Source organism: Gekko japonicus, unplaced genomic scaffold (assembly GCF_001447785.1).
Source record: "Gekko japonicus isolate JY-2015 unplaced genomic scaffold, Gekko_japonicus_V1.1 scaffold14, whole genome shotgun sequence".
Lineage (NCBI taxonomy): Eukaryota > Metazoa > Chordata > Lepidosauria > Squamata > Gekkonidae > Gekko > Gekko japonicus.
In genome coordinates, this window is record NW_015176452.1 from 524,367 (window position 1) to 541,879 (window position 17,513).

The 17,513-nt window shown below is 41.6% G+C and overlaps 1 protein-coding gene across 1 annotated transcript in view; it reads left to right on the forward strand.

Annotated features, from left to right (window-relative positions):
• The window catches only part of LOC107123577 (chromosome unknown open reading frame, human C3orf70), a 40,752-nt gene extending 24,960 nt beyond the window's left edge, over positions 1-15,792 (forward strand). Inside the window, exon 2 of the mRNA XM_015426828.1 lies at positions 11,893-15,792. Coding sequence (XP_015282314.1) covers positions 11,893-12,449 — 557 coding nt within the window. The 3' untranslated portion in view covers positions 12,450-15,792. The remainder of the gene's footprint in view (positions 1-11,892) is intronic.
• Positions 15,793-17,513: the final 1,721 nt, after the last annotated feature.

Genomic DNA, 17,513 nt, shown 5'->3' on the forward strand with positions numbered 1-17,513 from the left:
TCATATGGAACCAGATGGGCCTTCGGGTACCCTGTTTGTAGGTGTTGAGTGTCATGAAGAGAAGAACCCAGGACTTTGAATTGTGCTTAGAAGTAGTCTGGTAGCCACTGAAGATGTTCAAGCACTGTGTTCTGCTCTGTGGATCTCTGTATAAATCCTGACTACTGTAGTCTGAACCCAATGAAGTTTCTAAGTACTTTTTTCATAGATAGTCTCACATATCACACACTTCAGTATTCTGCATATTACCAAAGTGCAGCTAACATAGAAAGGTTTTCTCAAGAAAGATTATACTGTTACTGGGCAGCCATTGGAAATTACTGATAGTATTCATAAGAATCTGCACCTATGTACCAGTTAGGGCTGTTGCTCAATTAAATCTTACTTGATAGTCCATTAAGGTTAATGGGCTTAGAAGAATGTAACACTTTTTAGGATTGCACTGTAATTGTATTAGCTTAAATCTCTTAAATTGGTGTAAATTGGCATATGAATAAGATAGGGTTGCCAGGTCCTACGTGGCTGCCGGCGGGGGGGGGGGGGGGGGGCTCCCAGTTCCTCCTTGAAGATTTTCTGGCGTGCATGCAAGTGTGTATGCAACAGTGACATCACCAGAAGTGATGTCATTGTGTTTCTGCCATTGGGGGCAATGCTCTAGGTTTGGGGCAAAACGCTATGGGTTTTTTGGCCTCAAAACCAGTTCATACCGGTAAGGCGGGATACAAATTGAAAGCATATAAAATAAATAAAATAAAATAGATAAATTGTGTGAGGCATGCATGTGTTGTATGTGATGCAGCTGGTGCTATTATAGGAGAGACATTTCTTCTGTGTAAGTGCGGGAGGAATGCCTCTTCTCCAGGTTTGAATGTATTTGTATTAAGGATTTTTTTTAAAAAATTGTTACCTGATTAGTCTGGGCCACATTTTAATATAACCCATTTTATTGATTAAACATTGTAGCCCTAATACATATATAATGAATAATGCTTATAGCAAGAGGTTTAAATAAAATTTAAATACAATGTATACCACACAAAAGGGAAAAAGTCTAAAAATGCACCTTCATAAATAACTTCTTATCTTAAGAGCTAAGGAAATGTTCAAAGTATAGGTCATCAAGAGAATGCGACTTTTGATCTCAAAGGTGGGATTCCATGACTCCTGTTGGGACACTTCCTAGTATTGTTTTTTAACAGATGTTTTGGCCTGATATGTCTTTTGATAGTGATAGTGCAGGAGGATCTTCAGGGCAGGGGGCTCAGAACCCCCTTCTAACTTCCATCAACACCAGGCATCCTGGTAAAAGACAAAAACTTGAAATCTTTCTACAGCCATGGTGTTCTTTGGGTGATCTTGAGACATTCACTTTCTTTCAGCCTGCTCCATCTTGTAGGGTAATTGTCAGAGATCTAATAGGGGGCCTGAATGGCACTCTGAGTTCCTTGGCTGCAGGACAGATTAAGAATCTGATCCACTGGAATCCAAATAGTCAAACATGTATGAAGCCATAGAATAAATTGTCATACAGCTGTCCTCCTAATATTTGAGGGGGGCTCTAGTGTTGTAAATTTGGAGATTGTCTGCCATGTTGTGGTATGTTTTGTTCTCACCACAGACTGTTACTCCCATTTCCCCAGCCAATTTAGTGGAAGTTTTCAGAGAATTTTTTTAGCTGCTTGTGGGTGGTCCATGGTGGTGATATTGAATTGCCTGCTCCTTAATAGAAAAAGAGCAAATCATTTTCCCTGAACGAAAGCTGAGCTCTGGTAATGGTGTTTGAATTGGAAAGAAGCACTTTATTCCTTCCCTGAGAAATAAATGTGTTCTTCTAGTAGATCCATTAATGTTTACCATTCCTTCTAACCATCAAAAAATGCTAGGATTTTCACCTGGCTAAATTTTTTAACTACCTTGGCTGTTTTTTAATTTCCTAGGTTCAAATGATTCTTTGGAAAAAATTAAATTACATAAGGAGTGTATGTGTTTAAAGAAAATGCATTAAGTCTAGAAAATATTGAAGATACGATTTCCAAATAATATTCACTTACAATCTACCTGGCAAAGATATATTCATGTGTGCGGTTTTTTCTAAGCAGGTATTTGTAGTTTACTGCTAATAATTTATTTGTAGTTAGTGGTTTTAGTGGAGTTTTTGGGGGGAATTGATGTGCTGATGATGGTAATACTATTGCCTTACAGACTGTTACACTACAGTAGGCCCCTCACGTCTACAAATGAATCATTTAACGTTTAGAGTTGTTTCTGTAGTGTTATGCTCTTAAAATGATATCTGCCAGTCACCACACTTGCCTTAGGACACTGCTTCTGAACCTTTCACATCTTACATTCTCCCAATCTCTGTCTCAAGGAACCTGGCTCCCACCACGATAGAAACAAAAAGCCCACTTTTCCAACAATGGTATGTATATGTTTACAGGCATTTTATTATATTTATCATTTATGGTATGTTTTAAGGAGATAAAAATCGCAGTAATGTTGTTGTGAGTAAATTTTATTGCTGTGGCTTTAAAACACTAATAAACAAAGCCAATAATTCCGTAAGTACTTACAAATTGTAATAATACTGCTGAGTATAATTTTTGCGGCTAGAACTGTAAAACACATGGGGAAGATCAGTGGGTGATCCTGGGGAGGTAGGGCCAACAGGAAGCAGCACATCAAAGACACTTGCTAGCGGAGTGGGCAGAAAAACAAAAACGGGGAAGGTGGGGATCAGGAGGAACACAAGTGCCCAGGTTTACTACTAGCACACCAAAAGGTCACAGAAATATAATCTGTTGCAGGTAGTGTTGCCAGGAGATGACACATCCCACTTGCAGGTGGACTTGGGGACTGAGAGAGAGCAAACTGTTATGAAAACCCTGCATTCTATTGTTCCTACACATCTCACTGGTTGAGAACCACTCCCTTAGGAGACCTGGTCTGGCTCATGTTCTGTTGTAATGCAGCACCTGACACAGGTTTGGTGGAGGTATGAATGCCACATTCTCCCATCATGCTTAAATCATATGTGCCATTCTTTTTTTTTTTAAGTACCCATAGGTACACTTTTATTAATTTTTCTTTTATAATCTACAACAAACTAATCTACACACTACAAACAGACACTCTACTACACATAACATGTATGCCAAGAGTAGTTACATTATATGCTTATAACCAATTACTTAATTAATAGAAACGCTCTATCTCTTTCCATTCTTCTGTCTTCTGTGTTCTCAAGTCCATTGTGCCATAATTGCCTAATCTTCTATTGTACTTACATTATACCAATCATAAAACTTTTTCCATGTTTTTTGAAATGTCCACTCTTTGCTTAATCTCATTTCTAAAGTTAGTTTATCATTTTCTGCTGTTTCAAAGAGTTTATTCACAAATTCCTGTTTTGTTGGTATCACCATAGTTTTCCAATATTTGGCATATAAAATTCTTGCAGCTGTCGTCATATAAACAGTCAAATACCTATTGTTTATATGACGACAGCTGCAAGAATTTTATATGCCAAATATGTGCCATTCTTGTCTGCATGGGCAGTTAGCTTAATCTTCCCAGCACACCCATTTTTTCCAAGGAAAAATCATATGAAATGTCCACACTTGTGGTCCCTTCAAATGGTATGATGTAAGCATGGTGGGACTGTTTACTACTCCCCATCATGCCTAATAAAATAAGTGCTAAATTAATGTGATTCAGACCCATGTTGAACTGTTTGTTCTTCTAACAGCCATTGCTTAATAAGTGCTACCGTCAGCTCCCTAATTGGTTTCTCTATCCAAGGAGAGTACTGAAAAAGTAGTGATGCATGTGTTTTCTTCTCAGCCAAGTAACCTGTCCACACATACAGGATTTAAGGGATAGAGCTTCCAGAGCAGGGCTCTGCAACAACAGCAAGACACAAGGGAGGGGGGGAAAAACCTGACCCAAAAACTGGAATAAAGAACCACAAGGGTAAGAAAGAAGTCTAATAAAGGGCCCTTTATTAGACTTCTTTCTTACCTCTGCAACAACAGTTCACTCATTGTCTGTTGCAGGTGCCAATCTGCAAATGGGCAAATCCAACAACTGCCCATACACATGCCTTTTCTGTTGTGGCCTCCACAGCCCTGTAGCCAGGAATTGGTGGGGTTCCAGGGCACCAGGGGGGCACCAATTAAAGTAAATTGAATTGAAGCCACCTGTTGCCCTACAAGGCGCATTTAGCACTCCTTTGGCCTCCGTAATAACTGGACTGTGCAGTAAATGTGCAAAAGGGAATGGACTGTGTGGTGACCCTAAACTGATGCCAATTGCAGCCCAGCAGAGGAAAATCTTCTCCTGAGATGATGTGCCAGTGGTTCCTGGGGTTACCTGCCCTCTCTTACCCGCAGCACAGCAGGAAGAGAACCAAGCTCCCTAGCCACATGAAGCACAGTAAAACCAGTAACCCTTTGCTGTTTAAACGGACGCCATGCCAAGACCTAAGACCAGAGATCTTGACAGAGACTCCATGAGATGACACACAGGCACCTTCCCCCCCCCATCGCCTAACATTGCACGTAGGTGATTCAACATGACAAACGATCCACAGCCATGAGAGGACTAGAGGGCTGACACATACCAGCTAAACCTATCACCCGGAGCCATCAATGGACCATCAATGACAATAACTCTGGCTGCCTCAGCCATTGTTCTCAAAGGTGCCACTGTTAAGAGTAAATAGAATCCAATATTGCCCAACCATTAAGCCCCCTTCCTCCTGAAACTAGTATTTGATTAGGAAACTTCCTGGGACTGACCAAGGGATGTGACAAGGGAAGTGGCCAGCAAAGCCCACCCCCCAAGTCCCAACAGTGTATAAAAAGAGCAGGCCCAGCCATGCTCTCTCTCTCTCTCCTTTACGTGTGGACCCACCCTATCTCCACGACTCTTGGTTTTTCCACATGTTCTGCTGGCTCAGAATACGATCCCATTTTTCCCTTATAGTCTCCTTTATTTTTCTGTGGATCGCTTCATCTCGCCAAGGACAGGTACGTATCACCCACCAACGATTATCCTGCTAATGTGAATGTCGCTATCCCTTTCTATCTATATTTCTTACACTGAATAATTGTGTGTGTAATTGTGTTTTATTGTATGCTTGAAATATATTTCCCAGGAAAGAAACCATTTCTTTGAGACTTGGCTTCTGCATTTATTTGTGGGTTACTGAAAAGGGTGGGACTTCTGTATACATAGGCTTCGCTCCCTTAGATGCCAATTGCATATTAATAATCATAATTCCCCATCTTTATTCATTATCAAAAGCAATTTGGCTAACACACCCACTTGTCTTGTTTCACTGTATCTGAAGAAGTGTGCAAGCACACAAAAGCTTACACACATAATTAAACTTGGTTGGTCTTACAGGAGCCACTGAACCCAACCTTTGTGCCATCTTGCATAGTTTTTGGAAAGGCAGAGGCCTTCCTCGCCATGTAGGTGAGGTCATTCCATAAGGCTGGAGGGGGGCACAACAGCACCTGTGGTGACCTGGTCTTTCGAGCTCTGTGAGCTTCTCCGTTAAGCCATGCGGCCTGATGGAGTCTCCCCTTTTTCCTGCTCCAAAAATGAACTCTCCTCTGGCATGGAAAGAAAGGTCCCCCCCCCATTTGCTTACCCACCTTCCTCCAACAGCATGTGAACTAGTGCCTAAAAACTATAACTCCCGGGATGCCATGGGGTGGGGGAGGGAGCAGAAGGATTCTGGCCATTCCTGGAGGTGGGGAGAGGAAAGTCGGTGGCAACAGAAGAAGCAGAAGTGGCTGGGCAGGAGACTGGCTGCTGCAACCACCGCTGGGACTGGCAGTGAAGGGGAACAAGAGCAAGGCCAGCCGCCACCCACCTCTCCCCATTGCAGGCTGGGCTGTGGCTTGGTGGATCACTGTGGCAAGGTCAGGGCTAGAGAGGAAGGAGGCTAGTTGCCTGACCTGTCAAAGTTGAAAAAAATGCCAGCCTGGCAACATGTGCAACCTGGACCTCCATTGATAAAGAGGAGTCCATGAGCACACCCAAGCTCTTGATGGTTGACACTGGTATCAGCAGCGTGCCATCGAGGGCTGGGAGTTGACACCACAACTTCGGGTTGGCCCCCCAACCACAGGACCTCGGTGTTTGATGGATTCAGTCTCAGCTGGCTCTGCTTCAACCATCCAGCCATGGCCTCCAACCCCACAGCCAAGTTAGGTGGGAGTTTCTTTTATACTGCTGCTTGTCCATGAAAGTCTGGCTGTTATACTGCTCCTAGCCAGATTTTAGGTTCCAAAGCTGGAAGAAAAGATAGACCTTAAATGTATCTTTTGTTTACAGCTAAAGGGGAAAGGGGTATGAAATTCCTGCTTGCAAGGTTATGCTGGGGTTTCTTCTTTTCCCGTCAAACCATTTACAGAGAACGGTACAGCCCAGATGCTGTACCCAAGTTGTACAGATCCAGAATGTAAGTTTCTGACAAGCAGGCTAATTAAAAATTTATACAGCCAACTTAATCTTCTCTTAAGCTGCTGAGGAGGCTGTGTGAGCTGACACTGCTGGCCTCCTACAACTTCCCACAGTCAATATTACTTGGCATACAAGTCAGTCATGTACTTCAAAACCAAAGAAGTCCATAAGCCTTGGCAGACGTTTCTGAAATAATAGAGGAAATGGGAGAGAGAAGCATCCCTCGGCAATTAAAATGTTGCAGGCCATAGCATCTGAAAAGGAAATGAATACAAAGCAGCATTGGAGACATATTAACCAGTACAGCTAACAAAAGTTTTTCTTGCCTAGCACACTAGTTGAATGGGGGGCTGTTCTGAAACATTGTGCTTCCTGGTGATTTTAAACCAAGAATTTTGCTTCTGTATAACTAAACCTTTATTTTGGAATGTATTTGAGCATATCTTCTGTTAACATAAGGAACAAATTGTACCGTGTAAGTAATCTTTCGTTGATAGGAGCAGTTTCCAGGACATCATCTGAGCCAGTGCCCTGTCTTTTAACATATTTTGAATACTATAGAGATGCAAAGTGTAATAAAGGACACTGCATCTGAGCAAGGGCAGAGTGCATTTATCTTGCCACTGAATTACATCAGTTAGTCTCAAGGCCAGATGGATTAAGAAAGCACACTTGTGGGTCAAAGGGTGCCTCTTCTATACAAGCTCGAAACCCAGTACTGTTTATGTCAGAATTAAGCACTGGCTGTATCTTCTTTTTAAAATTGGTGCTAAAGTGGCAGTTATTGTAGACATACATGTGGTGCGTGCAGTTCCTAATCTCAGGTAATTCTCTTGATTTTCTCTGCTTTTTTGAACAAATTTAGTTGTATAGCAAAAGAAACTATTGACAAATCTGCTTTCAGGTAACTTTCAGGAGTCAGATGTGCGAGATGTGTCTCTGATTGTGCATAGGTACTAAGCAGGTGTCAGCAAGCTGCCATAGGGTGATGTATTCTTTTCTACATGTTACATTGTACGCAATCCATTCCCCCCCTGTATCTTCCTGCGTAGGTGTTTACTTTCTTTTGCTTGCTACATCTGCGGAACTGCTCAAGGTCAACCAGCTGGAGGTGGGATGGAGTTATGGCGTTGCTTCGCTTATTATGTATCTCATGCCTGAGAACTGAACTTGTGTTTACGTTGTAGAACCGTTGTGTTCCCAGGGAATTGGGCGCTAGTTTTATCTGCATTGGACTCATTGGTCCTAACCTGGTTCAAGTTCCTTTATTATGTTTCCCTATGGGGTCTGTAGTCATTCCTAACAATTCATGTGTTCCTGAGCTAACCATCGCTTTATAATAAATTTGACTTTGTTCTTCAAATGTGGATTTATTTCGAATGCATGGGGAATCGGACAGCAGGCCTGACACTCAAAACTGGCAGGAAAGAAGACCATCTTGGAACCATATGCATGCCAATTGGTGGAAGAGCAGTGTATTTTTGATAACTGAATAAATGGGTGCAGGAACAGATGTTGACTTTTGAATTTAAACACCATGAACAGCTACAGGCATGTGTATCAGTCCCTTAGGTTTAATATGTTCCCAGACTACAATATAAAACATGTATCCAGGGACAGTTTCTGTTTTGATAGCAATGGAGGAGGTCATTTTTATAAATGGAATATGGACGTGGTAAAATGGAATTCTGCGATAGGGCACTTTCTATAAAGTTAGTAGCATTAGTGTTAATTACTCGTGAACATTTTAAGCAGTTTTCTTTTTTTCTCCCCCCCATTGTTGGCTTGTATTATACTGTCTCTATTTCATTGTTCTCTAATTGTGTAATCCAGGTTTTTTGTATGGATTGTACAGGTCTTTATGGTGTTTTTCTAGCTCTGTAATCTGCCTTGAGTCTCAACAAAAAGGCAGACAATAAATAAAAGTATCTGACCTCATCCTATAGCAAAAGGCCTTCCCTTCCCATTTCCCTGCAAATCTAAATGGCAAATCTTGTGGGAACCCTCTCTCAAGCTTCTGAAATAATGCGAGTAACTCTGTTAAAGTGCATTTGACTTCACTGCATATTTATTCTGCTGTGGAAGATAAATTTTTTAAAAGAAAGACCAAATGGCACAGGCTGTTGACTGGGTCTTTGTTTTGCTTTTAATCAGATTTGCTAGAGCTGTGATGGCTAAATGCATTGTTTCCAGTTCCTCAGTAGGTATATTAACCCAACAAGAAGTCCATTTAATAGCTTTGATTTTACTTCAGCTGTCATGTCATAGCTGTCACAGTAACCCTCATTGTTTTTATTTCTTGTAATTAATATTGTGTGTGTGTGTGTGTAAAGTGCTGTCAAGTTGCAAACGACTTACGGTGACCCCAGCAAGGGGCTTTCAAGGCAAGTGAGAAGCAGAGGTGGTTTGCTACTGCCTTCCTCTGCAGAGTCTGCCTTGGTCAAGTATTGGCCCTGCTTAGCTTCTGAGATCTGACAAGATTGAGCTGTACCGTGCCGCCTTCCCTCCCAATATACTTATTACTTATCTATTAATATAACAGCTATTAATATAGATATTAGGTATTTTTATAAAGACTGTATACCGTAAGGCCAGGTATGTAAATCTGCTTGCAAGTGATCATAATGAATTTCAGTACAGCATCATTTCAACTATTGCTTAGATGAAAACAGCAGGCTGTGTAGTGAGGGAGACTTGGAAGCTGGAGGGCCTTTTTGCACAATACATTGTCCTCCTGTCTACCACTCCCCATGTCCAAGGCAAGTCCTGTCTACTAGAGGTGTACTGGGAGTTCCATGCTCAGCACTGAATTCCCAGGTGTACAGGAGCCTGGTTCGGAGCATAGGACGAGGGGATTGTTGCCTCCTGCCCTGTGCTGAGATGGACCTAGGAAACTTCTGTTTGCCCTTCCTAGGAAAATTGTGTGTAGTCCATGAGTACATGCGACCCCATCAGCACATGCAGGTTTCTCCAGAAGGAAAACAGAGACCGATTTCCCACAAGCAGCTGTGCCGCCCTCACTCTTCTGTTTCCCCTGCTTGCATTGGTCAATTTCACACTATTCTCTGTGCGGCCGCATTTTGATCCGCAGCTCTCCCCCCGCTTTTCCCCACGTCGTCTTCTTTTTTTTCTTCAATTAAATTTTTTATTTTAAACACTAAATCATACATATAATTGTCATAACAACAATAACATATTCCTTCTTGTTTTAACAATAAAATAAGTTGAATGAGTTACATTGTTTTACTTTACAACAAATCGTATATTTGCCTAATACCTATACACTATAATGCAGATACTGTGAAAATACTTGTAACTTTTATGATAGAAAAGCCAACCTTGTACTATCCTCCAATAACCAATATAATGTAACCCTTAACACTATGCATACAAGAAGAGGAAACTTTCACAAGATAGAAGAAGATAGACAAAGACAAGAGCAAGTTTCTATGAAATTCAAGAACTATTGTTGTTATATCCAATTGTGGTATTGAGACCATTCGGGTGAAAAGAACTGTTTGAGAGACAAGTAATCAAGTACTGGGTACCATTTTTCTGTAAAACGTCTTCTTGATCCTTGTTTTTTGAGATTGAGAAGACGCGGGGGAAATCGGGGGCGGGGGGGAGCTGCAGGTCAAAATGCAGCTGCACAGAGAATAGTGTGAAATTGACCAATACAAGGGGGGGGGGGAAACAGAAGAGTGAGGGCGGCACAGCTGCTTGTGGGGAATCAGTAAGAGTGATTCCCTAAAACCATTTCAAGTTGGAAAAATGAAGCAAAGGGGATTTCTAAGAACTCTCTCCCTAACACCACAGTCCAAAGCTGAATTGGGCCCCCACATGCTCAGAAATTTACTTCCGAGTCTGAAACTCCCAGGACATGTCTGGGAAACAGGGCCCACCATGGCTGGCACAGATGATGTTTCTCATACTAAGGGGGCATGAATTTTCCATTGTATTTCGTAAAAGGATGGATATGATCTGCATTCCAGTTTGATGTAGTGGTTAAGTGTGTGGACTCTAATCTGGGAGAACCGGGTTTGATTCCCCACTCCTCCACTTGCACCTGCTGATGTGACCTTGGGTCAGTCACAAGCTCTGGCCCCTTGAAAAAGAGCAGTTTGTGTCAGAGTTCTCTCAGCCCCACCCACCTCACAGGGTGTCTGTTGTGGGGAGGGGAAGGGAAAGGAGTTTGTAAGCCGCTCTGAGACTCCAAGTGAAGGGTGGGGTATAAATCCAATCTCTTCTTCTTCTTCTCTTCATTCTGCAGATGGTAAATTAGGACCCTAGATGAATTGCTTCATTTGTGGATCATTTATTTTGGAGTTACTTATTTATGCTCTACTACATCTTAACTAAAATAATTTACCTGGAAGTAAATAAAAATAAGAAAAGCATGGGAGTAGCGTTTGCATGACTTGATTTGTACAGCATACACTTTGCTGTAGCTTGGTAAATTACATATGTTACTATTGAAAATAGATACTTGTCAGTAAATTTGTATTGATGCAAGCTGAAAGACTGGGCTTGAAACTAAAATGCTAAATGTAAGACATAATTATAGTAGTTCCTATAAGGTCATATGCCTCTGGGTAGAAATTTAGAGCCCTTGATGGAAGGATGCTGGCAGCAAGTTTGTGTGGGAGAGAATAAGAAAGGGAGATGGACAAGATACTAAAGAAGGAATGTCTGCATTGTTTTGCTTACCCAAGAACATTTCCAACTCATTACTGTGCAAAGAACATAGAGGTCAGAGGACGCAAAGTGTTCTCTTGAAATAGATCCCATTAGTTGTGGGTAAGGACAATAAACTATTCTCTTTGGTTGTTTACTAGGGCGATAGTTGAACAGACAGTTGTTTTAAAGTCGTTCATGTTTGTAACACTTCAGTCACCAAGTTGCTTGCGAACTGCTAATAAATTGTATTGTTTAGAAGGCTTTTTACCTAAACTAAGTGCTGCTCTTTTGAATTGTCCTCAGGTTTTTCATTCTTTGCGCTGGTGTTCTGCTCCCCCCCCCAATGTTTCATGTGCTATATGAAAGCAGTGCTTTCAGCTCTCTGTTTGATACAGCATAAGAGTCCATTTTACAGACAGCACAATCCTATTTTCTTCTTACTTAGCTGAATTATCTCAGAGCCTGAGGCATTCACAGCTTTGAAATCCTTTCACTTACTGCTTTTAAATTTCCTCTGTTTCGAGTTGCATCCAGAACAGCATCCATTTACAACCAAGAGGAAAACCTCCATGCTTTCCAAAAAGTTTTGGCTCTCTAGTGGATGAAAGAAAATGAACATATTCATAGTTTTGGGAGACTCTTATGGAATGTTTGCTTTTAGTTGATGAGGGGGGATAACTAGTTTCTTTCCACACAGTAGACCATGACTTTTAATTCTTCTTCTTATGTCCTTCACAGGTAAATATGTTTATCAGCCTATGACTCCAGTAGAACTGCTTCCAAGCACCGAAATACCCATTCAGCCTCGGGGAACCACAAACACCATTCAGATATCTGTCTCGCTCACGGAACACTTTTTGAAATTTGCGCCAGTCTTCCAGCCACCATTAACCCCAGATTCCCCGCGATTCTGCACAATCTCAGACCTCTTTATTGACAATTACCGTGTGAAATGCATCAACGGGAAGATGTGTTATGTGCAGAGGCAGCCTCCTGCTCTATCCCATAAAATGAAGCCTCAGGAGGCCCCCGCGCGCAATGCCTTAATTTTGAGAGAGAATAATACACCAAAAATAGATCATTGCTCTTCTCCCTCCAGCTCTGAGGATTCTGGGATCAATGCAGTTGGGGCTCACTATATGGAGTCATGTGATGAGGACACAGAGGAAGGGGCAGAGCTAAGTTCAGAAGAAGATTATAGTCCAGACAGTAGCTGGGAACCAGATGAGTGTCCCCTCCTATCACCCTCACAGTGCGAACTAGAAGTGATTGAAACCATAGAAACCACAGTGTGAAATGCTGAGCTGGGAGCTAGCTAGGTATACTTAAAATAATACTGGTTTTCTAGCATTTATACTGGCTTTTCCCCTCCTCACAGGTCCTTTATTTCCTGTCCCACACCAAGTGACAGTATTAGGCTCTTCTGAATCAGTTGCTTGATCCTAACTCTACTCATTTAATTTCCAAGAATCCCTTCTTGTATATTCTGAAAATTGTCAGATTCTACAGATTTCCTAATAGCGGAATGTGCCTGATCTCAATAAGGGGCACATAATCTGCAGAGATTAGATCCAACTGTGAAATAAACTGCTTTCAGATTATTTTTTGGAACAAGGATTCAACCTTTCATACCCTTGCAAAACAACATCGGTTGGTCAAGCTATAGACATGGGAAGCAGAGCTGACTTTACCAAAAGGTCTTCTTTATCCACTTTGATTTGTCAAGGAGGAGACCAAGATCCATGCTTCTCTCGTCTCAGGCTGTGACATTGGTGCACCCCTTTCTAAATTACCTATGTATAGCATCCTTTTGGGGGCAGCTGTAGAGCAAAGCATGGTGTTTCCCTAATAAGCACAATGCACCTTGCTAATCAGAACTCTAGTTCCAGTGCAAGAAAATTACAGCTACACTTGAACTGAAATCCTATGCAGGGAGGGTTGTTAACACTGCCAGTGGACCAGGTTATATTGAGCAACATTCAGACATGTTTGTTTATCATCACAAGAACAAGCCCAGGGCTTTGTGCACAGCTGAGAAATTGAAGACTTCTGGGTTTGCTGTAAACCATAGTATGTCACTGAATCCTCACCATCTTAACCCTATTCATGGTACAGCAAACATGCATACATCCTGCACATACATGTGTATATCTGTTTGTAAGAAAGAGCCAGTGCACATACTTTAAAAATAAAATTGGGGACCAATACCTGGATATAAATGAGAAGGTCAAATCACACATTCAGGTGCATGGGTGTCGACTGTAATATAAATCAATGCCTATAACAATGAAAAATTAAGCGTGTGACATATGAAGAGAGCTAGGATAATACTGGTGTGCAGGGAGGAAACAAGTGACAGTTTGTGTTTAGGACATAAAGACAAAAGTGTTCATTGCGTACCTGGAAGCTTTTGGTTTCTAAGCTGTGTTTGAGAGATTGGGGGGGGGGGGAGCACGTGAACTTCCAAGGCTCATTCTCATAAATGTGGCCGGATACAAGAAAGGTTGGCACTGTCATTCTAGATGTGGAAGCATTTAATCAAAGAGCACTTGAAAAGGAAGTGGCTAATTGGTCTAACCTTTTCCTTCTTGCACCAGGTCCCTCTTTAACAATTTCATCTCATTAACTGACATAAAACAGATGAAAAATATACTGTGGTCAGGAAAGTCTTTTGAACCCCCTGGTGTATTTGTGCCTCAATTTGCATTGTACACAGTCAGGTTTGGGGAATGATTCCCTGCTAATCAGTGTACACTTGGTGCCCTTTAAGTGACATGTTCTGTCTTGGAAAATTGGAGTAGTTTGCCAGTCATGTGCCATTGGATGACACAAGCTCTTCCCCCAACAGTATGCCATGACAAACTCATTGCGAGTTTTATGATTCAGCTTTGTATGAGATGTTCTTTTAAACTGGGATGTTTTCTTGTAACATTAGGGCTTCTAATAGTAAACACAGCCCTTTTAAAATACTTTTGATTAGTTCATTTTCCATAAGACTTGGTGAGGATGAGGACATATAAATATGTACAGTTGTAGCTCTCAGTACTAGATTATCTTATGCTGTGATGTAGAATGCTGCTCTCCAGCACTGTCCTAACACATTACTAATTTTTCTTAAACTCTGACATAGGCACCTTTTAGAAAGCATTTAGATTACAATGTGTTATGAATTACTATATAAACTAATACTCTACTTAAAATATTTTTTAAAATGCCCTGAGAAGAAAAACGAAATATTTATCATTCTGAAGAATTATATTAAAATGGATTTTCTAGCAAATAGCTAAGAAACTTGTTTCTGGCCTCACAACAAGTATAATAATTTCTCAGCACTTGTGGAGATGGAGGCCATTGTGCTAATGGCCTGTTACACAGAGAGAGAGAGAGACTTCAGATTCTGTGCCCGCTATATGCACCGTTCTTTTTTCTCCAGTGTATCTATTCTGCAGCTACAACCAAAAGCTGCAGTTTTTCTTAATCAGGGTGGGAACGTCACTTGTGACATGTGGGGGGTGGTGTCCAATTTTTTTTTTTTTAAAATCACGCAATTGCCCTATTGCAGCTGTGCAGTAGTGTCAAGTGAGCATCTTCCACTTAAATCCTCATGGGTCAGTTCCTTCAATGAAAGGGCACAGGAAGGCAGGCAAAGGTACAAAAAAAAAATCCTGAAACTGACCAAACATTTTTTTTTTGAAACTGACTAGAGCAGCTGCAAAGCTCCCTTTTCTTATTGCCAAGCTCTACTGGATTCTCTGTTGTGTTATCAGCCACTGTGAAAAATGAGAGTCACCACCCTCCACCATCCCCCTCTTTCTTTGCCACACAAGCGCCCTTGTGAATTGTTTTTTTAAAATTATTTTCCATGTGGGTTTAATTTTTTTAATAAGCGGTACAAGACTAGCAATAAAACATTAATTTAAATCCACCATATGTGAGTGCACAGTAATGCCAGATCTACATGCACTCATGGGCAGGAGACTGGAGAAAGAGAAGGGAGAAGAAGGTTAATGGGGGGCAGGAGAGAGAAACCCCCCAGCGTGACATCCCAGTTGATTTCCAGAAAGGAGCTTGGAGGCATTTCCCCACTTGCTGGATCCAAATTCCGTAAATCCAGTTTGCTGCAAGAACAAAAGGAGTGAGCTCATGGCCAAAGCACTCAGAAGGCTTGCTGGGTATTTTGGGATACTTGGCTGGCTGGGTTAAAGCTTTCTTTCCATTTCTCCCACTGTCACCAGCTGGGCATTGGCAGTGGCTGTGGTGCTTGCTGCTGGGCTTGATTGGTGCCACACAATGCTGGTCTCTCTTGCAAAGAGGCTTCTCGGAGAGCTGCCAGAGAAGCACGTTTTTTCCTTGTCATTTCTTTCCCACCCAGCAATCAGAGACTAGCGATAGTCTCATATCACTAGACTAATGCCGCTTGTAAAAAACATTAAAAACAATGAGGGAAAAAGTAATCGATGAAGCTTGTACACCAATGAATGGTGGAAGGTACAAAGTGGGCAGAATGACCTTGATGTCGGTGGGGAAGTGACCTTCAAGGGGCAGCAAAGGGGTGGGGGCGGAATCCAAGTGAATCGGTGTGCTTTTGAATTACCTTTGGCTTGGAAGTGACATCGGCACAAAACCACTCTCAGAAAACCCAGGAAAACAGTGACCGGAAAGTAAACTGAGCACTGAAGGGGGGAAATCAATGCAGAATGAAAAAGAAAACCCGATGGAGATGCATGGCAAAAGTGAGGGAAAACACCTGTGCATCATGGGCCGATGTTTCAAGAAAAACTCTAGTTCATGACAATTTCATTAAAACTGGTACTGTTTTTTACATTAAAGTTCTTTCTCAGATGTTGTACTACTAAGCATTCTTATGGTTTTACAATGGGAGGAAAATGCATACAATAAGATTGTGTTACACTCTTGTACCTGGGGATTTGAAATGCATTTTATGATCTGACTGTCTTAGTTTGCAATGGGTTCTCCTCTTGCATGTGAAGGGAGTCAGGTGTTCTAGCTTTGGCAACCGCAGAAGGGACTTTAGAAATAATTTCAAATTACACTTGGGATGGAAACCAGAGCAATTTCTGAGAGCACACCTTAGTTTCTTCTATTATGCTGAAAAATCAAGAAATTGACTGTGCTAAACTGGGTAGCAGCTACAATTGAACCACAGCTAGGATTAGCCTAATATATTCTACATTGAGAAACAGGGCTGGGAAAAATTCAGTACAGACTTCTATGGGACACGCTTTATTAAATATACTGTTAACAATTAGTAATAGCTGCATACCACATTAATATCTTAAATTTGCTCTGTTTAAATCTTAAGCACAGGGGCAGAACATGGCCTCTCTGCAGCTCTCTGGGTAAGCTATGGCAAGATTTGGTTAGATGACTTAGCACACAACTGTGTAAGACATGGAGTCTCAAAGTACCCACTAAGGTACCCTACTGTTTCATGTACATTTGTCACAAAATAATAAATGTGAAGACTGCTTTTGCACAAGCACAGAGTAAACAGATTTATTTTCCACACTACTGTGCTGGTACCAGGAGGGGAAAAACTCTTGCAGCTTTACTATGCAATGCCTTGTGCCATCTTTAAAAAGGAAGTCAAAATTACTTTAAATGGCTTAAAGGTAGCAACTCGTTTCAATGCTAGCTGATTGCAGTCCTTACACAGGAAGCTCTGGAATGTCTTAACCTTTCTTATAACATCAAGCATGCAGATTTTTTTTCTTTTAACAAAACTTGTCCTCTGCTCACAGACTAGGTGAGAATATTTCCCTTTCTGTATGCTCTCCTGTACGTACTGAAGTTTCCTCTGCAAAGCTGGAGTTTTGAAAGGGAAAAAGGCGTTGGGAGGAACAGACTGGAAGAAGTGGTTGTTAGAAAGCACACAGCATATGAAGGGGCTAGGCCACCACTTTGAGAATAAAATTGTACCATAGCCGTACTGGCCAGCTGTTGCTTCAGCATCCTAATGGTCTTGACTTGTTTTTGACTAGATTCTTAATGCTTAATTGATCTGTGTCAAGAGAAATCATTGCTTCCTATAAACTACCAGTTGTTTGAATAAGGACTAAATGGCCCTTTAGGCCAGTGGTACTCACTCTGTGGGTCACAGACAGCCACATCTGCAATTACGATCAACCAGCAGAGTCACATTTGCTTCCACCCCAGCATGATGCCTGCAGCTCAGGGAGGCTTGCGGCTTAACTGTATCTCTAGCAGCAGGTATTTCTTAGTGGGAACTACCAGCCACCTAGAAGCCCTCAACAGGCAAGGGGCTTTGGCTACTTTTCTGAAGCATAAGGCTGGTGCCACCTTTGGGGAACAGTACTCAGAAAAGCCACATGTGGCTC